General features: G+C 44.5%; 1 protein-coding gene across 1 annotated transcript; it reads left to right on the forward strand.

Annotated features, from left to right (window-relative positions):
• Window positions 1-4,787: 4,787 nt before the first annotated feature.
• Window positions 4,788-12,442, forward strand: LOC132538751 (endogenous retrovirus group S71 member 1 Env polyprotein-like). Its single transcript, XM_060191925.1, has 3 exons — window positions 4,788-6,544; window positions 9,657-9,759; window positions 12,335-12,442. The coding sequence occupies exons 1-3, from the start codon at window positions 4,788-4,790 to the stop codon at window positions 12,440-12,442; spliced, it is 1,968 nt and encodes a 655-aa protein (XP_060047908.1).
• The last annotated feature ends 7,851 nt before the right edge of the window (window positions 12,443-20,293 follow it).

Here is a 20,293-nt window from a genome sequence, read left to right on the forward strand (position 1 = left end):
CTACCGCTCCTGAACCCGATTCCACTTCTGGGTTGCCATCAGGAGTCCTGAGCCCACCTCATACCAGAGCAGGAACTATGTTTGGGTCAGAGTCTACACCAGTTGGGACTTTTCCTTTACGGGAGGTGGGGGAATTAGATACGTCAGGACGGCCCCTCCGAACTTATGTCCCGTTTAGAACTTCTGACTTGTATAATTGGAAGAATCAAAACCCTCCTTTCTCTGTAGACCCAGAAGGGGTGGCAACTCTACTTGAGTCAGTTTTTTACACTCATCAACCTACTTGGGATGATTGTCAGCAGCTGCTGAGTACCCTATTCACTCTAGAAGAAAGGGAGAGAATTAAAATCGAGGGAAAGAAGCAGGTCCGGGATAAAAAGGGAGAGCCTCCCACTGACCAGGACGTGGTGGAGGAGGTGTTCCCCCAATCCCGACCTAAGTGGGACCCCAACACAAGCACCGGGTATGAGGCCCTCACCAGGTACCGCCAGGCTCTATTAAGGGGTATCCGGGCTGCGGGTCGGAAACCCACCAATCTGTCTAAGGTGACCGAGTGTAAGCAGGGTGCAGACGAGAGTCCGACTGCCTTCTTGGAGAGGTTGTACCAGGTATATCGAACCTGGACGCCCATAGATCCCAAAGCCCCTGAGAATGTGCAGGCAGTCGCCCTCCAGTTTGTGGCCCAATCCGCCCCAGATATTAGGAAGAAGTTGCAGAAGTTAGAGGGTTTTGAGGGGAAATCTCTCTCGGAGCTGTTGGCTGTAGCACAGAAGGTTTTTGATAATAGAGAGGACCCCGCGAAAGCCACTCTGCAACTGAATAAGAAGATGGCACAGGTCCTTTTGGCTAGGGAAATAGTAAATAGAGAGGAAAGAGGGAGGTATGTGAGAGAAAAAGGGCAGATGAAGGGAAAAGATAAACCCCTGAGAGGACTGAGAAAGACTCAGTGTGCCCTATGCAAGGAAGAAGGGCACTGGAGGAAAGAATGTCCAAAAAGAAAAGAAGAGGAAGGAAAGAGAATGGGGAAGGAAGCCCCCCTCTTAGTTTTAGATTGAGGAAGTCAGGGATCCTCCAGCCCCCGGGAGCCTAGGGTAAAACTCGTGGTAGGGGGGAAAGTAATTAATTTTTTGGTGGATACTGGGGCCACCCACTCAGTACTTCAACAACCAATTGGACCCACCGGAAGAGATAAGGTTAAGATGATAGGAGCCACTGGGGAAGCAAGGAGTTATCCAAAGTCCATAGGAAGAGTCGCTGGCCCTGGCCTGAAGACTATTACTCACTCTTTCCTGGTGATACCCGAGTGCCCTGAGCCACTGTTAGGTAGAGATCTCCTTCATAAGCTACAGGCCACCATTTCCTTTGAGACAAATGAAGGACCAATAGTACAAGCAGGTGGCCGAATTTTGCTCACCATGCCGGTAAGGGAGGAATATCGTCTCTATGAAGCACCACAGAATGTAGGCAACCCGGACTTATTAACAAGGTGGAAGCGGGAGATTCCAAGAGTTTGGGCCGAGACCAACCCCCCCAGGGTTGGCTAAACATGTGACCCCCATAATAGTCCAATTGGTCAGCACTGCCACCCCAATCCGAGTCCGGCAGTATCCCATGAGTCGGGAAGCCCAGCATGGTATCAGGAACCATATTAGACGCCTAAAAGAGGCTGGTATCTTGGTGCCCTGCAAGTCAGCCTGGAATACACCCCTTCTCCCGGTCCGAAAGCCTGGAACGAACGACTTCAGACCAGTGCAAGATCTGCGAGAGGTAAATAAGAGGGTAGAGACCATTCATCCCACAGTTCCCAACCCTTATACTCTCCTCAGTCTACTGTCACCTGATCGAACCTGGTATAGCGTCCTAGATTTGAAAGATGCCTTTTTCAGCCTCCCCTTGGCCCCACAGAGCCAACCTATCTTTGCCTTTGAATGGACAGACCCCGAGGAAGGTGAGTCAGGACAACTAACTTGGACCCGACTTCCCCAAGGTTTTAAAAACTCTCTGACCTTGTTTGATGAAGCCCTAAGCAAGGACCTACTGACCTTCCGAAGTGAGCACCCTGAGTGCAGCCTCCTACAATATGTGGACGATCTGCTGATCGCTGCCTTATCTCGAGAGGATTGCGAAATGGCAACCAGAGACCTATTCGAGGTACTGGGGAACTTGGGGTACCGGGTATCGGCCAAAAAGGTTCAGCTGTGTACCCAAGAAGTAACCTACCTGGGCTACCAAATTAAAGAAGGACGAAGGGCCCTGTCTGAGGGAAGAGTCCAGGCTATCCTAAAGATCCCGACCCCCACTACCAAGAGACAGGTCCGGGACTTCCTGGGAGCGGTAGGCTACTGTAGGCTATGGATCCCAGGGTTCGCTGAACTAGCAAAGCCCCTCTACACCGCTACTGGAGGGGGCGACACTCCTTTGAAATGGACTGAGATGGAGGAAAGGGCTTTCCAGGCACTGAAGGAGTCCCTGGTAAGTGCCCCAGCTCTAGGTCTCCCAGACCTGAACAAACCGTTCCAGCTGTTTGTAGCAGAAAGTGCTGGTGTGGCTAAGGGAGTACTCACTCAAACCCTGGGGCCCTGGAAGAAGCCTGTCGCCTACCTGTCTAAACGACTGGACCCAGTAGCGGCCGGATGGCCTGGATGTCTGAGGACAGTGGCAGCAGCCGCCCTACTGGTGAAAGAGACTACCAAACTAACTTTTGGGCAGACCCTAGAAATCACCACAGCCCACAATCTTGCCAGCTTACTTCGCTCCCCTCCGGACCGATGGATGACCAATTCTCGGGTCACCCATTATCAGGTACTGTTGTTGGACCCACCCCGCATTACTTTCAAACAGACTGCAGCCTTAAATCCAGCTACCTTGCTCCCCAACCAGAGGAAGACGCCACCCATGACTGTGGAGAAATCTTGGAAGCCCTGACCTCATTGAGAGCTGACCTGACGGACGTCCCGCTACCAGACGCACAGGAAACCCTCTACACGGATGGGAGCAGCTTTGTGGAAGACGGTGTACGGTATGCAGGTGCCGCGGTGGTCACCAGCCGGGAGGTCTTGTGGGCTGCATCCTTGCCACAAGGGACATCAGCCCAAAAGGCGGAGCTGATAGCACTCATTCAAGCACTCAAGTGGGGAGCAGGGAAAAAGATAAATGTGTACACCGACAGCAGGTATGCTTTTGCCACTGTCCATGTCCATGGGGCACTATATCAAGAGAGAGGACTGCTGACGGCTGGGGGAAAAGCTATTAAGCATGCTCAGGAGATACTGGCCCTGCTAGCAGCTGTTTGGGGGCCAGAGAGGGTTGCTGTCATCCACTGTAAGGGACACCAGAAGGATGACTCAGAAGTCTCGCGAGGCAATCGGTTGGCAGACCAGACAGCTAGGGAAGCGGCCCAAAGACTAGTGGGGACCACGGCCCAACTGGTGGTGGCTACCCCTATACCAGGAGAAGTGACAAAAGGACAGAAACCAGTGTACTCGAAACAGGAAGAGGAGATGAGCCGGAGACTGGGGGGGAGATTAAATGAGGAAGGATGGATCGTCCTCCCGGATGATAGGATTCTATTACCCCAGCCACTGGGAAGACAGGTGGTCTCTCAAACGCACCAAGGTACCCATTTTGGGGGAAACAAATTAGCTGAACTGATCAGTAAATTTTATTTGATAATTGGTTTGCACAGGATCTCCCAGAGTGTGGCAGGTCGCTGTGCAACGTGTGCCAGAGTCAACGCTAACCCAGTACAAGTGAAAGGACCAGGAACCAGGTGGCGGGGGGGGGGGGAACCTGGAGAACACTGGGAATTGGACTTCACTGAGATGCCTGTGGCTCAAGGAGGATATAAGTATCTCTTAGTCATGGTAGATACCTTTTCAGGGTGGACCGAAGCCTTCCCCACTAAGAAAGAGACTTCCCAGGTAGTAGTGAAACAACTGGTCTTTGAAATTATCCCCAGGTTTGGGCTCCCTTATTCACTGGGGTCGGATAATGGCCCGGCATTCATTGCCAAGGTCACCCAACAATTGGCAGAAATTTAAAAAATTAAATGGAAATTACATTGCATTTACCGCCCCCCAGAGTTCGGGGCAAGTAGAAAGAATGAATAGGACTATTAAGGAAAGCTTAACGAAGTTAAAAATAGAGACTGGCGGGGACTGGATTTCTCTTTTACCCTTTGCTTTGCTTAAAAGCAGGAATACCCCATACGTGTCTGGATTTACTCCATTTGAGATTGTGTATGGTAAACTGCCAACCTTGGTGCCCCGGGTTGAGACTGAAAAATTGGCCGAAGTGTCACGGGGCAGACTCCTCAAGTCCCTACAGGCCTTGCAGGTGGTGCGAGGAAAAGCCAGAGCCGCCGTCCGGGATGAAAAGCCTGGGACCCGGAGGGAGGAAAGCCGAGGCCAAGTCCCCTTGTTCGAGCCTGGTGATTCCGTACTGGTGAAGAAGCTGCATCCTGACCATCTCGAAGCTCGGTGGGAAGGACCATACACCGTGATCCTGAGTACGCCAACTGCTGCTAAGGTTGCCGGGAAACGACACTGGATTCATCATACTCGCCTGAAGAAATTTGTGGCGGACCCCCCGGAAATAGAGAATCTGAGGAAATGGTGTGCCGTAGCCACCCCAGACCCAATGAAGGTCCGCTTGGTCTCCTGCTAACTTGTGTGTGTGTTTTGCCTGGTGCACTTCTGTTTTACCTCTGCCACTGCCCAAGCTCACATGCCTCCCAACCCCGAGTGTCCTCTCTGTATGTATGGGAGCTGAAAAACAAAGAGGGAAAGATGGTCGCCAACCAACTAACTGCCGGGCAGCCTATATTCACTCTTGATCTGTGTGATCTATTTGATGCCAACTGGACCAGGGTAATCTATGCCGGCCAGACTGCAACCGGAGGGACTACTATAGATGGGGGGTGTGGCTCCATTGACCTGGAGGCTCGCCTTTGGGACATACCCTATTATGTATGTCCCAAAGAAGACAGCCCCACCAACTGCAGAGGAGAACCATATTTTTTCTGTGGGTTGTGGGGGGAATGTCTGACAGCATCTCCAGGGAGGGATGGTGATAAGCACCTGAAAGTCACAAGAGTGATTCGACCAGGTGGCCCGACCGAACCAGGTACTTGCTATATTGGAGACTGTAACCCTGTGGAGGTGATGGTCAAAACTTGGAATGAGACTGATTCATGGATGAGAGGGAGAATGTGGGGCATTAAGATTCCTTTTTCTGAAAAGGACTTTGGGACATTATTCACTATTCAACTGCGGATGCTGCCATGGACTCAGAATCCTATTGGGCCCTTGAGACCCATAATTTTAGGAGAAGACCCCCGACCTACTCTCTCCCCCTCTCTACGGATGGGGGGAGAGAATGAGACTAATGGGGATCAGACTGACATTGCACCAAGTGGCACTAAACTGACTGACGCAGAACCTTTGCATCCCAGGGTGAAGCCACTAGTGAAAACTGTAGAATTAATGTATTACCTTTTGAATGAGTCTGACCCTAACATAACCAGAAACTGCTGGCTGTGTTTACACCCTGAGCCTCCTTATTACATAGGTGTGGCTGCCTCTGCAGGAATAGGTAGCCAGAAGGGAGACATAAGGAAGCTGGCTCTATCCTCTAGCAACTCTAAGGGCCCAGAATGTAAGTGGGGAGTACAGCCCCACATGACACTGGGAGATATCCAGGGAACAGGAACTTGTATTATCACAGCCAACTATAAATTGGAATCCTCCCCGTACAGGGGAAATTGCAACCTAACCATTAAAGTTAGTAAGACTCAAGAGTGGGCGACCCTCCTCAAAGCCCCTGAGGGGACTTGGTGGGCCTGTAATTCGGACATGACCCCCTGCATCACCCCCTACGGAATGACCAAAGAGGACCTCTGTGTTTTGGCCCATATCCTGCCCCATGTATACTATTCCCATGGCGAAGAAGGGTGGGCTCACCTTGAACGGCAAGGAACAGACTACCTCGGACCAATAAGATGGAAACGTGTCCCGATAGTAGTTCCTATACTCGTGGGGATAGCCATAGCAGGGACAGCGGCAATGGGAGCTGCAGCCCTAGCTAAGGAGACTACTCTAGTACAGTTAGATCAGCAGATCAATCAAGATATGGCCACACTAGAGGGCACTATTGAATCTCTCGAAGGGTCCCTATCTTCATTGGCCGAGGTGGTCCTGCAAAATCGTAGGGGACTTGATTTGTTATTCATGAAACAGGGTGGGTTATGTGTGGCCCTGAATGAGGCCTGTTGCTTTTATGCCAACCACTCCGGAATGGTGAAGAAAACTTTAAGTGAGGTCAAGAAAAGAATAGAAGATAGAGATAACCGTCTAAGGGACCTGAGCAAGGACAGCTGGTTCGCAAATCTATTTTCTTGGCCCTCTTGGTTAAAAACACTAATTAGTTCCCTGGCAGGGCCTCTGATCACCCTACTTCTACTTCTTACCCTGGGGCCTTGTCTATGGAGGTCTTTGATCTCCTTGATTAAAAGGAGAACTGAGAAGGTTATGCTCCTGGAGTCTCAGTATGTCGAGGAGCAATATAGCTCAGAAGAAGAAGAAGAAGAAGAAGAAGAAGAAGAATCAAGGATTTGATTCCCAGCTAAGACTAGTGGGGAATGTTAGAGGCAGTAACTCTAAAATAGTTATAGTTGCTTTTTAAGTTTGAGTTTTAAGAATAGTTTAAATATAGTTGCTTTTTGCCTTCCTGACCAGTGAGGTGGAAAATTCCTTGCCCTTTTCCCCTCAACAGAACCTGAGAGGCCATCAATTATTTTGACAGACCCTGCAGCGAGCAGGACTCATCATGACCTCTGCAACAGAATACTGTTACCAGACAGTTAAAAATGGCCTGACAAATGATGACCTGATAGATTGCAAACAGATGGTCGGTGGTCCCAATAAAGAACAAAAAAATGTGGTGACCCCCACTTTGGCAATGACCTATTGGTCTGGTGTGATGTTTAGAAATAGCCCATGCTTTGCTCTGAATGGATCAGGCTTTTGCTAAGTTTGAAATGATTGGATATAGGCAGATAAGGTGATGTGTTCCCCCTCCCTGAGTGTAGTCTGAATTCCTATAAATTGTATGGTTTGAGCTTTGTTCAGGGTCGAGCTTGGTAGACTAACACCAGTCACCATCTTGGCCCGGATTGCAATTCGTGAATAAACATCTTTTGCTTCCTTGCAGTGGATGGTGGTTTGATTTCGCTCTTTAACAGGCACCTAGTGGACAACTAGTGAATTGATTTATTATAGACATTTTGGAGCAGAGATCTGATAGAGTTGAAGGCTCTCAGCTCTGTTACAAAAATAGAAGGTTGGAAATCTGTTTATTAGAAAAATAAGACAAAACTTGATCTCCCTCAAAGGAAAGCCCAGTAGGACTTATGTTGATGTGAGATGCATAGCCAAACTGAACTCATATCTCTTTTTGCACTGAGAAACATGTGTTCCACTTAAGCATATTTGATCATCATTTTGGGGGCAATTGCATTTACTTTAGTCATCTCTATTCCCTGTGTGAGTGAAGGCATCCAGTGACTGTCCTTTGCCTCTTTACTTAATTCACTTAGCATGATCACATCCAGTTGAAATGAAAACTTGTATTTTTGTAAAGCATTGTTGAGCTACCAGTAAAAGTATAAAAATGAATAAATAAAAGAAATATTTACCTCCTAAGGGGGGTACTAGAGGGTATCTATCCATCTATGTTATCTCTCTCTCTCTCTTTCTCTCTATCTACCTATCTCTGCATATACTTGCCAACACTGGAGCTTCATGTTCCATGCTGATTTTTTCAAACAGCTGTGGAGAGAAGGAAGGAGAGACACCACAACACCAAAGTGTCCTCTGTATTATAGAATTTCTATGCAGTATAACAGAGATTAGAACCTGGACCAAATGCTTGGCTGAGCAGGTACTCTCCCAGGTGAATTATCTCTCTGCCCCCCCCCCAGCCTTTTTACTCTTTTACACTTTAAAAGGACCCAGTGAGACAATTATGGCAAAAGATATTATAAGAGCTAAAATGATTATAAATACACTGAAACATAAATATAAACCAAAACTACAACTGGGTAGGGAAGTCATATCTCCGTAGACTGATCTTTTAGGACGGTAAAATATAATGTCCAATGCTTTCATGATGGACACTTGTCCTTGTTCATTTATGGATTATGTACCACTAAGAATGCACCCTAGTGAAAATTACTAGCTTTAGGTGATTGTAGTGGACACATGTAGGTTCATCAGTTGTAACGAATACACCCTCTGGGCTGGTGTGTTGATGACAGGGAGATGAATGTGAGGGGAAATGAAACTGCCCCAGGAGGCAAGGTTTGTTTTTCAGAATAAAATGAGAGGGAAGTAGGAGTTAGATAATTAGATACAAAGAGAGGCTCAGTAGAGGACACTACCAGAACGCATCACATCATTCTCAACTACAGAACCATGGACTAAATAAAGGTTCTAGATGAACTTACTAGATGTGTGTGTGTGGGGGGGGGCAGGAGGTAAACACAGGAACTTAACTGTCTCTAAGTCTTTGTGAGATCTCTGCTGGTTATTATAGGGGGTTTTGGCAGGTGGCAAAATTTTGGTGGTAGGTGTAGCATGGAACTATAATCCTGCAATTTTATAATCTTCTAAAGCATTAATCCAGTAGTAAAGATTTTTAAAGAGAGATGGAAAAGAAATATGAGATCATTCAATAAGGAAACAGGACACATTAATGCTATTCTAAATGCAATCTGAGATCTAATATCTAATATCTGAGATATATGTATATATTGGATTATCAAACAAAAATGAATGAAGAACCAGGGAGATCGCTCACTAGGGAGGGTACTTCCTTTGTCATGTGCACTATACAGGTTCGAACCTGGTCCCAAGTGCACTAGGGAGAATTAACATGCTATGATGACTCCCTCTCACCTTTTCTCTCTTGGTTTCTCTCTTTCCATCTGGAAAATTCAAACAGGAGTAGTAAAACTCTAATAATGTAACATATCAGTCAATCAATCGATCAGATGAGTATCAGCAGGCAAGGCTGGGTGGTTTAGCAATAGACTTCATACCCCGTATGCACAAGGCCCTGGATTTCATCTTCAATACTTTTTTATAAAAAAGTGTGGTCCGGGAGGTGGCACAGTGGATAAAGCATTGGATTTTCAAGCATGAGGTCCAGAGTTCAATCCCCGGCAGCACATGTACCAGAGTGATGTCTGGTTCTTTCTCTCTCTCTCTCTCTCCTATCTTCATGAATAAATAAATAAAATCTTTAAAAAATTAAAAATAAAATAAAAAGTAAAAAAATATAAAATACATCATATGTGGTGAAATTGCACTCTCTTCTCTCTCCCCCCTCCCCCCAAAAAAAATCTCCCCTAGAAGAATGCTTTCAGAGCTGCATTTTCCAATAGGACAACCACTCACACTGAGCACTTGAAATGGGACTAGAATGACTGAGGAAGTTAATGTTTAACTATTTTCACTTCCATTTTAGTCTTTAAAACCATAGCATTTAATTCTCTTGTTAGAAAACTTGTGTGTGCATGGAACACTGGCTTTAGGTGCGTGTGGGATCACTTGGGTACAAGATTGTTCTCCAACTGTACATTCTCTATGTACATACAGATGCAAGATTGCCAAGGCAAATTCAGTATCCAGATGCATAGCATATGCATATGAAACACAGACCAGTTTTGAAAGACATAGTACAAAAGCAATGCCAATTATAGTATGGCTGCATTATTTAAGTTGCCATGGTATGGAACAACCTGAATACCCATAGACAGAATAGTGCACAAAGAAGCTATGGGAGGGGCCATGTGGTAGAGCAGGTGGTTGAATGCACATATCACCATGCCCAAGGACCCAAGTTCAAGCCCCTGATCTCCATCTAAAGGGTGGAAGCTTCATGAGCAGTGAAGCAGTGTTGCGTGTCTCTCTCTCTCTCTCCCTCTCTATCTTCCCCCTCCTCTCTCAATTTCTTTCTGTCTCTATCCAAAACAAATAAATAAAATGTGTTTAAAAAAAGACTTAGTGGGACATGTATTCAGTGTAAGATAATTTTAATGATTTTTTAATTTATTTTGGATAGAGATAGGGAAATTGAGAGAGAGAAGGGGGAGAGAGAAAGTGAGAGAGACAGACAGACACACACACACACACACACACACACATAAAGAGAAAGAGAGAGACTTGTAGTACTGCTTTACCACTGCTGAAGCTTCACCCTTCAGGTGGGGACTAGGGTTCTGAACCAGAATCCTTTCACATTGTAATGTGTGTACTCAACCAGACATGATACTGCCTGACTCCTGTTCAGCGGAATACTACTGTTTAGTTTAAAGAAAAGTGATATTGTATACTTCAGAACAAAATGGATGGGACAGAAGACGATTATGCTAAGTGAAGTAAATAATCAGGTAAACTATATTTACTGTAAACCAGTAATTCCCCCAATAAAGATATTTTTTAAAAAAAGGAAATGGAAGACTCAATCCTAATGTAAACTATAGACCCTGACGAGAACTATATATCCAGATAGTTCATCAATTGTGAAAATGAGCCAGTGTGTGTGTGTGTGTGTGTGTATTGGGGGATAGTCACAAGGGCTGAGCTCAGAAAAGACATTAGTAGGAGTGGGAAGCAAATGAAAAGTGTCTGTCTTGTCTGTAAACTTTGTTGCGGGATATAGTTGTTCTACAAAAAGTAAAATATTGTACTCAAAAGGTAACACAGTGAATTTTAAATGTGTAACATTTTAGATATTTTTTTTCTTATTAAAAAGAAAAGGAAAAAAAATTGCCATTCATGCCTCTAAAACTTTAACTCTCCTTACTCAAATTTCATTCCAGAAATAATGGCAGAGCTGGCAAGGGTGTGGTGCTGCACTTTGGGACCAAGTTCTAGGTTCAATACAGCCAATGTGGACTGGCTCTGGTAGAGTATCCCGATTTTTTCTTATAGACCCCTAAATCATAATACCTGTTATTTCTCTGATGAACTTTTTTTTTTTTAATTACTGACAGCTATGCATTATACCAGAAATCTCAGAAGTGCTGTGCTATCAATGTAATTCTATCTTCAGCCTCCACAGTGTTTGGCTAATATCAGAGTAAACACAAATAACAGGCAAAAAAAAAAAAAAAAAAAAAAACCTTTAGACTAGCAGAGACCTTATCTGTTATCTATGAATTGCGCCAACTTCCTTGGGGTAAGAACAGGATTTGCAGAGTAAACATAGACTCTGAGATAATCACTAGAACTAGAGATAACAACTCTGCTATAGTGTGGTCTGCATACTAGGAGCAAGAACGTTCACTTATATATGCCCCTCAGTGTTTTATGTGTTTATGTGTATCTTTAAGATGTCTAGATACCCCTCAGATAGTCAGATTTGATGCAGCTGTATGCACGCCTTCCCAATAAATAGAGGGACAGGATAGGCTCATAGGAGAGATTAGAGATATCATGCAAGACATTTGGCAGAGATGCTGAAGACTTTCACTGTGAGATGTAGGCTGTGTGCCCAGCACCCAAGTCCTCTCTTCGCTCACTGGTGTAATGAAATGGATTGCTCTGCTCTCAGACACAGACAAAACTCTGCTCCCTGGTATCCAGAGAACCCCAGTTGGTTTTTTGAATCCCTTTTCCTTATAATTTTCATTTTTATAAAAGATCTGTAGGTCTTTCTTTTAAAGAAAGATTTATTGTTGTATTTATTTATTTTAATATTTATTTATTTATTCCCTTTTGTTGCCCTTGTTTTGTTGTTGTGGTTATTATTATTGTTGTTATTGTTGTTGGATAGGACAGAGAGAAATGGAGAGAGGAGGGAAGACAGAGAGGGGGAGAGAAAGATAAACACCTGCAGACCTGTTTCACCGCTTGTGAAGGGAACCCCCTGCAGGTGGGGAGCCGGGGGCTCGAACCAGGATCCTTAACACTGGTCCTTGCGATTTGCGCCATGTGCACTTAACCTGCTGTGCTACAGCCCAACTCCCTGTATTTCTTTATTTTAATGAAAGAGATATAGAAAAAAATAGATGATAGCTATTTGATAAATATAAATAGATGATAGCTGATGGATAGATAGATGATATATAGATAGTTGATTGATAGATGATAGATAGACAGGCTGACCAGAGCACTGCTTAATTCCGGTTTATGGTGGTGCTAGGGACTGAACCTGGGACTTCAGAACCCCTAGCATGAAAGTATTTTGCAGAAACATTAGGCTTTATCTCCAGTCTGAAAAACTCACTTTTAAGACCCTTTAAGACTTAATGTGCCCTGCTGCTTAACAGAGCAAATTGACCTTACCTGAAGTGAGCGAGCCCATCACTGGAGGCTTGTACTTTCAGCCACTAGAGCCAATCAGAGGAACTGTGTCCTGTGTGCTCTCCAGATGCTGACCAGATGTGTGTGCATTCCAGCCCACCAGCCTGCTAGGGGCTGTCTGGTCACTAAGGATGTTCAGTCAGGCTCTGTGCTTGTGATCATTAAAAAGCAATTTGCTTAGAACAGAAATTAGGGGATGTGATCTCTGTCACTTGAAAATGACCATGCTGTGGCATGTCATCGATTGTCTGTCTCTCTGGTCCTGTAATCTAGCTGCCCTGTTTTACATCAACTGAAAATCTCAGATTATTACTAAAACCCAGCTTCTTGCCACCACCCCCAACTCCCAAGCCTTCCAGTCTCCTTCCTTCCCTCTGTTAGGCCGTCATGGTTGTGCTGAAGTTCCTGCTCTGCATGGTGCTATGCTTGTCCTGTAAACCAACTTCCTTCCACTCCTCCGAGAGGTTTCTCTGCTTCTGGCAATTCAGAGGCACCCCTATTACAGCAGAAGGTGTGGCTACCCACTTCTGTGAAAGAAGAGTCCTGTGAGCAGGCTCCCTGCTCTCTCTCACCCGCCTCCATCCCTAGCACACATTTCAATAAACATTTCCATCCTCCTTCCCAGCATCCGGACCACCATTCCCAGCAAACTACCTCCCTGAACCACACTGAACCTCTGCCTGCTCTTGCGTGGACCACCAGCTTACAAAGGCTTACACATTCTCAAATTGCTAGGAGGGTGGGTGTGATTTCACAGCCCGTGAGAATCACAGGCAAGTCAAATTTCAGCACTCATCAGTGAAGTCTACTGGAGCATGGTACCCTCCTCACTTAGGGCTCTTCTTGTTCCTTAATATCAGTGTTCAGTAGTCTCTGTAGAGATCACATGGCCCTGGACTCCCAAATGACTTACCCTTTTATCCTTTATGGATTTGCGAACCCAGATCTTCATGAACTGCCTTTCCTCCTTCCAGCAAAATAAAGACAGGTCTTCTTCCCCTCTTCAAAGACCAAGCCACACCCCTCCTTTTCAATATCAAGCCTTCTCTCTCTCTCTCTCTCCAGTCAGACACTTCGCAATCCCTTTTCCTCCTGCTCAGTTTCTATCAGCCTTAGGCTTTACTCTGTTAACTTTTCTTTGGAATCTTGGCACTTGTTTCCTCTCTCTTACTTATTTGATTAGATAATCTTCTTTCTCATCCTGTGTGAGACGTCCCATGTGTTTGCCCCTCAAACAAGAATCTCTCTCTCTCTCATCTGAGCTCAGTACTCTACATTTAGGATAAGAGAATGACCTGGTTTCAACCCCTACAAGTCAAACATTGAGTATGTTGTATTGCACCAAAGTAAATGACTCTGGGAGTTAGGGTCAGGGGTGGGGGTGGGGTTCAGGTCCTGATGGTGGAAGAGGACCTAGGTTGGGGTTGAGAGTGTTTTGCAGAAAATTGAGAAATTTTACACATGTATCAAAAACTACATTTACTCTAAACCATTAATCCCCCAATAAAAATAAAAGGCTGGGGAGACAGCATAATGGTTATGGAAAAAGGCTTTTATGCCTGAGGCACCAAAGATTCCAGGACTAATCCTCAACACCACCATATGGCAGAGCTGAGTAGTGCTCTGGTAAAAAGAAAAGAAAAAAGAAGGTAAAAATAGCCGAGCCAACTCCACCCTCCACCGTTTTGTAGTAAGACCAATAGCTGTATAATGAAGGAAAACAAAGGGCACATACCTCACTAAAAGCACTGCATCTGAATCTCGCAGATTCTAAGCACGAGGTAGAGAAGACACCCGCCTTTGTAACTAAGCACTCTGTCATCTCTGCTCTGAACTGCTCCAGCCTCAGCTGGAGAAAATGTCCCAGATGTTCTGGTGTTATTGTCAGGAAAATACCACTTTCATCTGGTCTGAGTTAGTTAGTTCCCTTAAACAAAAGAAAAAAGGAGTGGGCATTGTATTTGCTGTTTTGATGACTGCTGGGCAGTTGGCAGCTGCTGGCATTATTTTACAGGCAGTAGTTCTGACAACACCCTTGCTCAACAGAACCCAGTAGAGGTCTTGGGACATCCAGAGGCATGTGCTTGAGAAAGCAGGAGACACCCTTGCCAAGTGGACATGAACTTCCAAAGCTTTTAATACTGCTCAAGTCCACTCAGTTCTCTGCAGGTTTACCCTAGGCCCACTATATATATATATATATATATATATATATATATATATATATATATGATTAGGCAGGTTGATTATTATTTTATTTGCAAGTTCATGTCTTCAAGTTCATTCGCTATATTCCACATCAATGAAACTGTCCTTTGGTTGTCTTTCAGTTCTTTACTGACTTCACTAAGCACGATCACCTCCATCCACTTCCATCTGTTTGTCCCAAAGGACACAATATCATCTTTTTTAATCGTTGGGTAGTATTCCACTGACTGTATGCCCCATAACTTCTTTATCTGGTCATCTGTTGTTGAGAATTTAGGTTGTTCCCAAATTTTGGCTCTTGTGAATATTGCTGTTATTAACATAGGGGTACATATGTCCTTTCAGATTAGTGTTCTCGGGTCTTCTGGGTAAGTGCCTGAGTGGTAGTGCTATATCACGAGATATTTCCATTGGTATTTGTTTAAGGACTCTTCATGCAGTTTTCCATAGTGGCTGCACCACTTTGAATTCCCACCAGCCATGTGTGACCCTGAGGGGGGTGGTGGCGGATTAAACCTGAGACTTTGGAGCCTCAGGCATGAGAGCCTCTTTGCATAACCATTAAGCTATCTACCCCCCCACCCACCCTCAGAGTTCCTTTTTCTCCACATCCTCATTGATCTGATGAAAAAGCTATTCTCCCAGGTGTGAAACGGAATCTCAATGTAGATCTAATTTGCATTTCTCTAAAGATGACAGATGTTTCCTCATAACTCAGTTGGCCCATTGTCTATTAGTCACATGCTAAATCAACACAATTCTGGTTGTCTTGAGTATCTTTTAATTCACTTAGTTTTTTTTTTTATCTTGCATACCTTGGGAGCAATGGCAAGTATAATTCACTTTTTTTTTCTTCTTTTTTCTTTTCATATTGATGAGTCATATGGAAGCACTGTACAGAGAAAGCTATCACTTTATTAATCTACCACAGTAATCTTTCCTCAATTTATGCAGGGGTTGAAGACTCATAAAACATGAGTATCTCTGAAGGTATTAGTCACCAGATAGACATCTGTGTTTTCCTTCCTGGGATATAGTGATGAGAACCTGATGGAGGTTTAACATTTGCAACACTAAGACCTCTCTGTTGAGTCTTTGTCCTGTTCTGGAGTTTTCCAGATCATCTGGACTTTTGCATCACAAGACAATAACTACCTTCTTTAGAAGCAAAATATCCCCTGCAGTTGTCTCAGAAACTTCTTTTGGGTGGCAGGTCAGTGAACTTGCTTATGATGAAGGCATTCGTAACTGACTAGGCATGACTGAACGATGGTCAGAGTTGCAAAGTCACAACAAGATGGGCTCCTAAACTTCAATAACAGTTGAAGCAGCCCTCTCAGCTAGCCTTGCTTCCTGCACTGGTGGAGCAAACTGCCACTGAGCAGAGCCACTAAGCATTATCAAGCCAAAGGTTCATTACTTGCTGCCGAGGAGGTCAGTTTATGAGAAACAAAGTGTCTGTGTGAAAAAGCAGACTTGGTCCGTTACTAACCAAAGCCAAGGAGATGGCAGGCTCATGTCTCAAAGAAGCATCTTATTCTGAGTCTGGACTCACTGTGCATAAAGTGTAGTAGTGGGTTCGTGTGGAGAGGGGTTGAGTCACTCAAACACACAGTCCTTTGGCTAATGGGAAGGGTCTCACCACAAGCTGTCCATCTGGCTTGTTTGAACTCTTGGCACAAGGTTGTTTGTCCAAGTTTGTTTGTGTGGTTGTAAGGGGCTCCATCTCAAGGGATAAATCACTGGAGCCTAGAAGTCAGTACAACACCAAGGCAGAATTACTGTATCCCTAAGTCCTGTATAAAAGGCCCATTTATCCCTCAAGAGATCTAGATGACCGTATTTGTGGGGGAAACTAGAAATGCAGAGAATAAGATGGAGCCCGTGGTGTTTGCTCTCTTCTATAAAGGCAGTGTTGTCGAAGCATTTCAGTGGCCCACGTTTAACCGGATACTGTCTTCCTTTCTTTTCTCTGGTGATTCTTAAAATCCTTAGCCAGCACTTTCAGTGGCCAGAGTTAAGGACGTATTGTCACTAAGGCTTTCGCGAGTTCCTATCATGCTCTCATTCCAGTCACTGCCGCATTTCTTCTTGGACGGGTCAGCCAAGGTTCAGCTGACTTGTTTCCAAGGGATGGTAGTTTGGCTTGAAAACACCTTTCATTTCTCTTACACCATTTCCCCCTCACACAGACAACATGGCCCCTCCTATCTCCTGTCTCCACACATTAACCACGCTTTTGATAGACATCCCAGACTTGGAGTGATGGTCAACGATAAGAGAGTAGAAAATATTTCTCCACGCATTCCTCGTCCCTGCTATCTCCTGTAAAGGGCTTCTGGTCACAGAGAAATTATTTTTGACAGTTCATGTCAGCTCACTATCATGCTTTTCCCATTACTTTTGATATCTGAGGACTTTGACATAGTTTCTGTTTGCTTGTGCCAATTTGTCTACCTTCTTCTTCTTTTTATATTATTTAGTTTTTGCTTTTTTATTGAGAGATAACATATTTTGCTGTGTGAGTTTACCTCATACAACATGAGGGTGTGTGTGATTTATCTAAATTGTGAGATGATTACCACAATAAGTCAAACTAACATCCATCTTCTCTCGTAGACAGTAACGTCTAAAGAAAAGAAAAAACAAATATCTTCTTACAATGAAAACTCTTAGGATTTGCCCTCTCAAACACACACACACACACACACAGTTATTCACACACACACTCAATCACACACAGAGTTGATTATACTTATTGTGCACATTATATTTCTAATGATTATCTACCCTATAATAAAAATTTGTACCTTTGTACTGCCTATATGACTCTTTTTTTAAATTTTAATTTTTTTATTGCCTCCAGAGTTGTTGCTGGGGCTTGGTGGAAGCACTATGAATCCACTGCTCCTGGCAGCCATTTTTCTCCCTTTTTTTTTTTTTCTTTTTTGGACAGAGAGAAATTGAGAAGGGAGGAGAAACAGAGAAGGAGAGGAATGGAGAGATAAACACCTGCAGACCTGCTTCATGGCTTGTGAAGCTTCCCCTCCCCCCACTGCCACAGGACTCAAACCTGGGTCCTTGCACATAATAAATACTCTGTGTGCCTTATGTGTGCTTGATCTGGTGTGCCACCGCTGGGCCCCCTGTCTGTCTGATTCTTTAGCTATAGTTTGCTTTCTCAGTGTTTTATTGTTTCTTCCTTATCTTTCACACATAAATGAGACCATGCAGTATTTCTCTTTTGTTGTCTAATCTATTTCACTTAGCATAATGCCCAAGGGGCTGGATGGTGGCACATGTGGTGGAGTGCACATCACTGTACGTAAAGATGTTGGTCTTTACCTGCGGGGGGGTGGGGTGGGGTGGGGTGGTGGTTCATAAGCAGTGGAGAAATGCTGCAGGTGTCTCTCCTTCTCTGTACCTTTCTTTCTCTCCATCTCACCCTCTATGAACAGAAAGTGGAACAAAAATAATCAACTGTAATGGTGGAGTTGTATAGACACCAGCCTCCAGTAATAACCCTGGTGAGAAAAACAAAATAAAAGAGTGAAAAGCCAGAAAGTTCTCAAGGTTTATCCTTGTGGTCACAAACAGCACTATGTCATCATTTTCTGTATCTGAATATGTACACACACACATCACATCTTTATCCACTCACTCGTAAGTGGGCAGTGTGCTTATTTCCATGACTTGGTGATTTTAAAGGATAGTCTATGTAATATGGGAAGTTTTTGATTAGAAAACTCTGAATTGTATTCTTTCCCAGGGCAATAGACTTATTCCCAGGTTTTTCATGGGAAGTTGTCTCAATTCTTCGCTCAGCTCCAGAGAAGTTACCTAAGTGATTCTAAGTCAGCTGCACCCACAAATCTAGAGAAGCTATTCAGCATGATTCTTAAAAAGAAAAACCAAACCAAACCTAATTACTTTATTATTTATTGGAAAGAGACAGAGAAGTCAAGAAGGAAGGGGAAAAGAGAGAAAGAGAAAGAAACAGAAAGAGAAAGGAGAAACACTTGCAGCACTGCTTCACAACTTGTAAAGCTTTCCCTCTTGCAAGTGGAGACCTGGGGGCTTCAACCTGGGTCTTGCGCATTGTAATGAGTGTGCTCAACCAGGTGCACCACTGGCTATTTAGAGTGACTCTAAGCTGATGCCCCAACCATACTATGAAAGAGGAAGATGTCATGACCCGTGAGACTCTATTAGATGAACATGCATACATTTCATCCCCTCTACCAGTTTCCGACTCAGAACCTCCAACTATCTATTCTAGAACATTCTGGGAACCCTGAATTCACAGAATGACTGTGTGCGGTTTACAAGACTTTACCCTTGAGAAATTTCAGTTCCCTTTTTGCTCGTAACTCTCCTTGCTTGCCCTTTTCACACCCAGAGTTGCTGCTATTGCCAGAAGATGTGGTCCACTTGCAAACACCCACCTTTCCCTCCACCAGAATTCCCCTGCAGCGAAAGAGCGGGGAGAGATGAAATGATGTTCCTTTACTGAAAGCTTGCTACAAACTGTAAGTTTCTCCTGAAACGATTCCAATTCCTACTCTGTAGACAAAAGACTTATTTGTGAAACATTAAATGAGCATGCAGGAAAATAAATGCAGTGAGATGATTGGCTTGCTAAAGGCAGTGACTGCAAAGAGCAGTTTCATAGAGGAGGCAAAAACAAAAATCAGAGCTCTGAGGAGCTGGGATGCTTAGGAAAAGGGGGAGAGAATATCCCAAGAGGGAGAAGCATGAGCGAAACAAGCAGGTGGGACACCACAGGTGTCATCTTTGCATTCCATTTTTGTTTTTAAAAAGTCAAGTGTGAATATGATGCCGTATTTCTGCCCCTCCTCTCTGGCAATGTGTACATGAAAAATTTAAATTTAATTTGCTTTTGATCTATAAATATTTATGAATAGCCATGAAAGTTGCTTTTTTCTTTCCTTTAAAGAGTATTTGTTCTGCAAACAGAAGCTGTCTGCTTCGGTTAACAGTGTAAAAGATTCTCAGATGTTTTATTTTCAGTCTCTTCCCCAGCTTTAACAAAGAGTGGAAAATATTTAGAAAACAAAACAGAATCTAGAAGACGCAGCTTTTAGAAATCTAACATAGCTATAGACTGCTCTAGAAAATAAGTCACCTCTGAATAGAGTATGTGACACACAGTTTATAGAGCATCAGATGTTAGTGACAGAGGATTACACAGAAAGCAACAGAGTTGAAATAGTGACAGAGTCAACAGTTCCTAAAAAGAGGCCTTGTGCTTAGTCACTGTGCATAATTCTGCTATGAATGGGCACCAGCCTCCATCTCATTCCTCTGTCAGCAATGCCTCTTCATTTTGAGTCGCATGCTTTTGCTGCTCTGAGCGTCACCGGGATTTTCTGCTTTGGTCAAAGCATCCTTTTTCCACTTTCTTGGCAAATAACGGAACCCTTTGAGACCTCCTGGCTTTTATTCTTTCCTTTCCTCCCTTCTCCCTCCCTACCGCCCAGGCATCTCTCTCCCCACCGCCTTCCTTCTGGTCTCCTCCTCCAGGGCTCTCTAACCGCACGCCAACTCTAGTTCTTGGAACCGCTTCCCAATTAATGTACATCAGTGTCCCCCACCCCCAGCCCCATTGAGAATGCCCCTGGGGGGTGGGCAGGGACAAACACTCCACACAGCATCCCAGGCTCAGTGGCAACAGCCTGCGAAGGTCGGTCCCATCT

This window comes from Erinaceus europaeus, chromosome 5 (assembly GCF_950295315.1).
Source record: "Erinaceus europaeus chromosome 5, mEriEur2.1, whole genome shotgun sequence".
Taxonomy (NCBI): Eukaryota; Metazoa; Chordata; class Mammalia; order Eulipotyphla; family Erinaceidae; genus Erinaceus; species Erinaceus europaeus.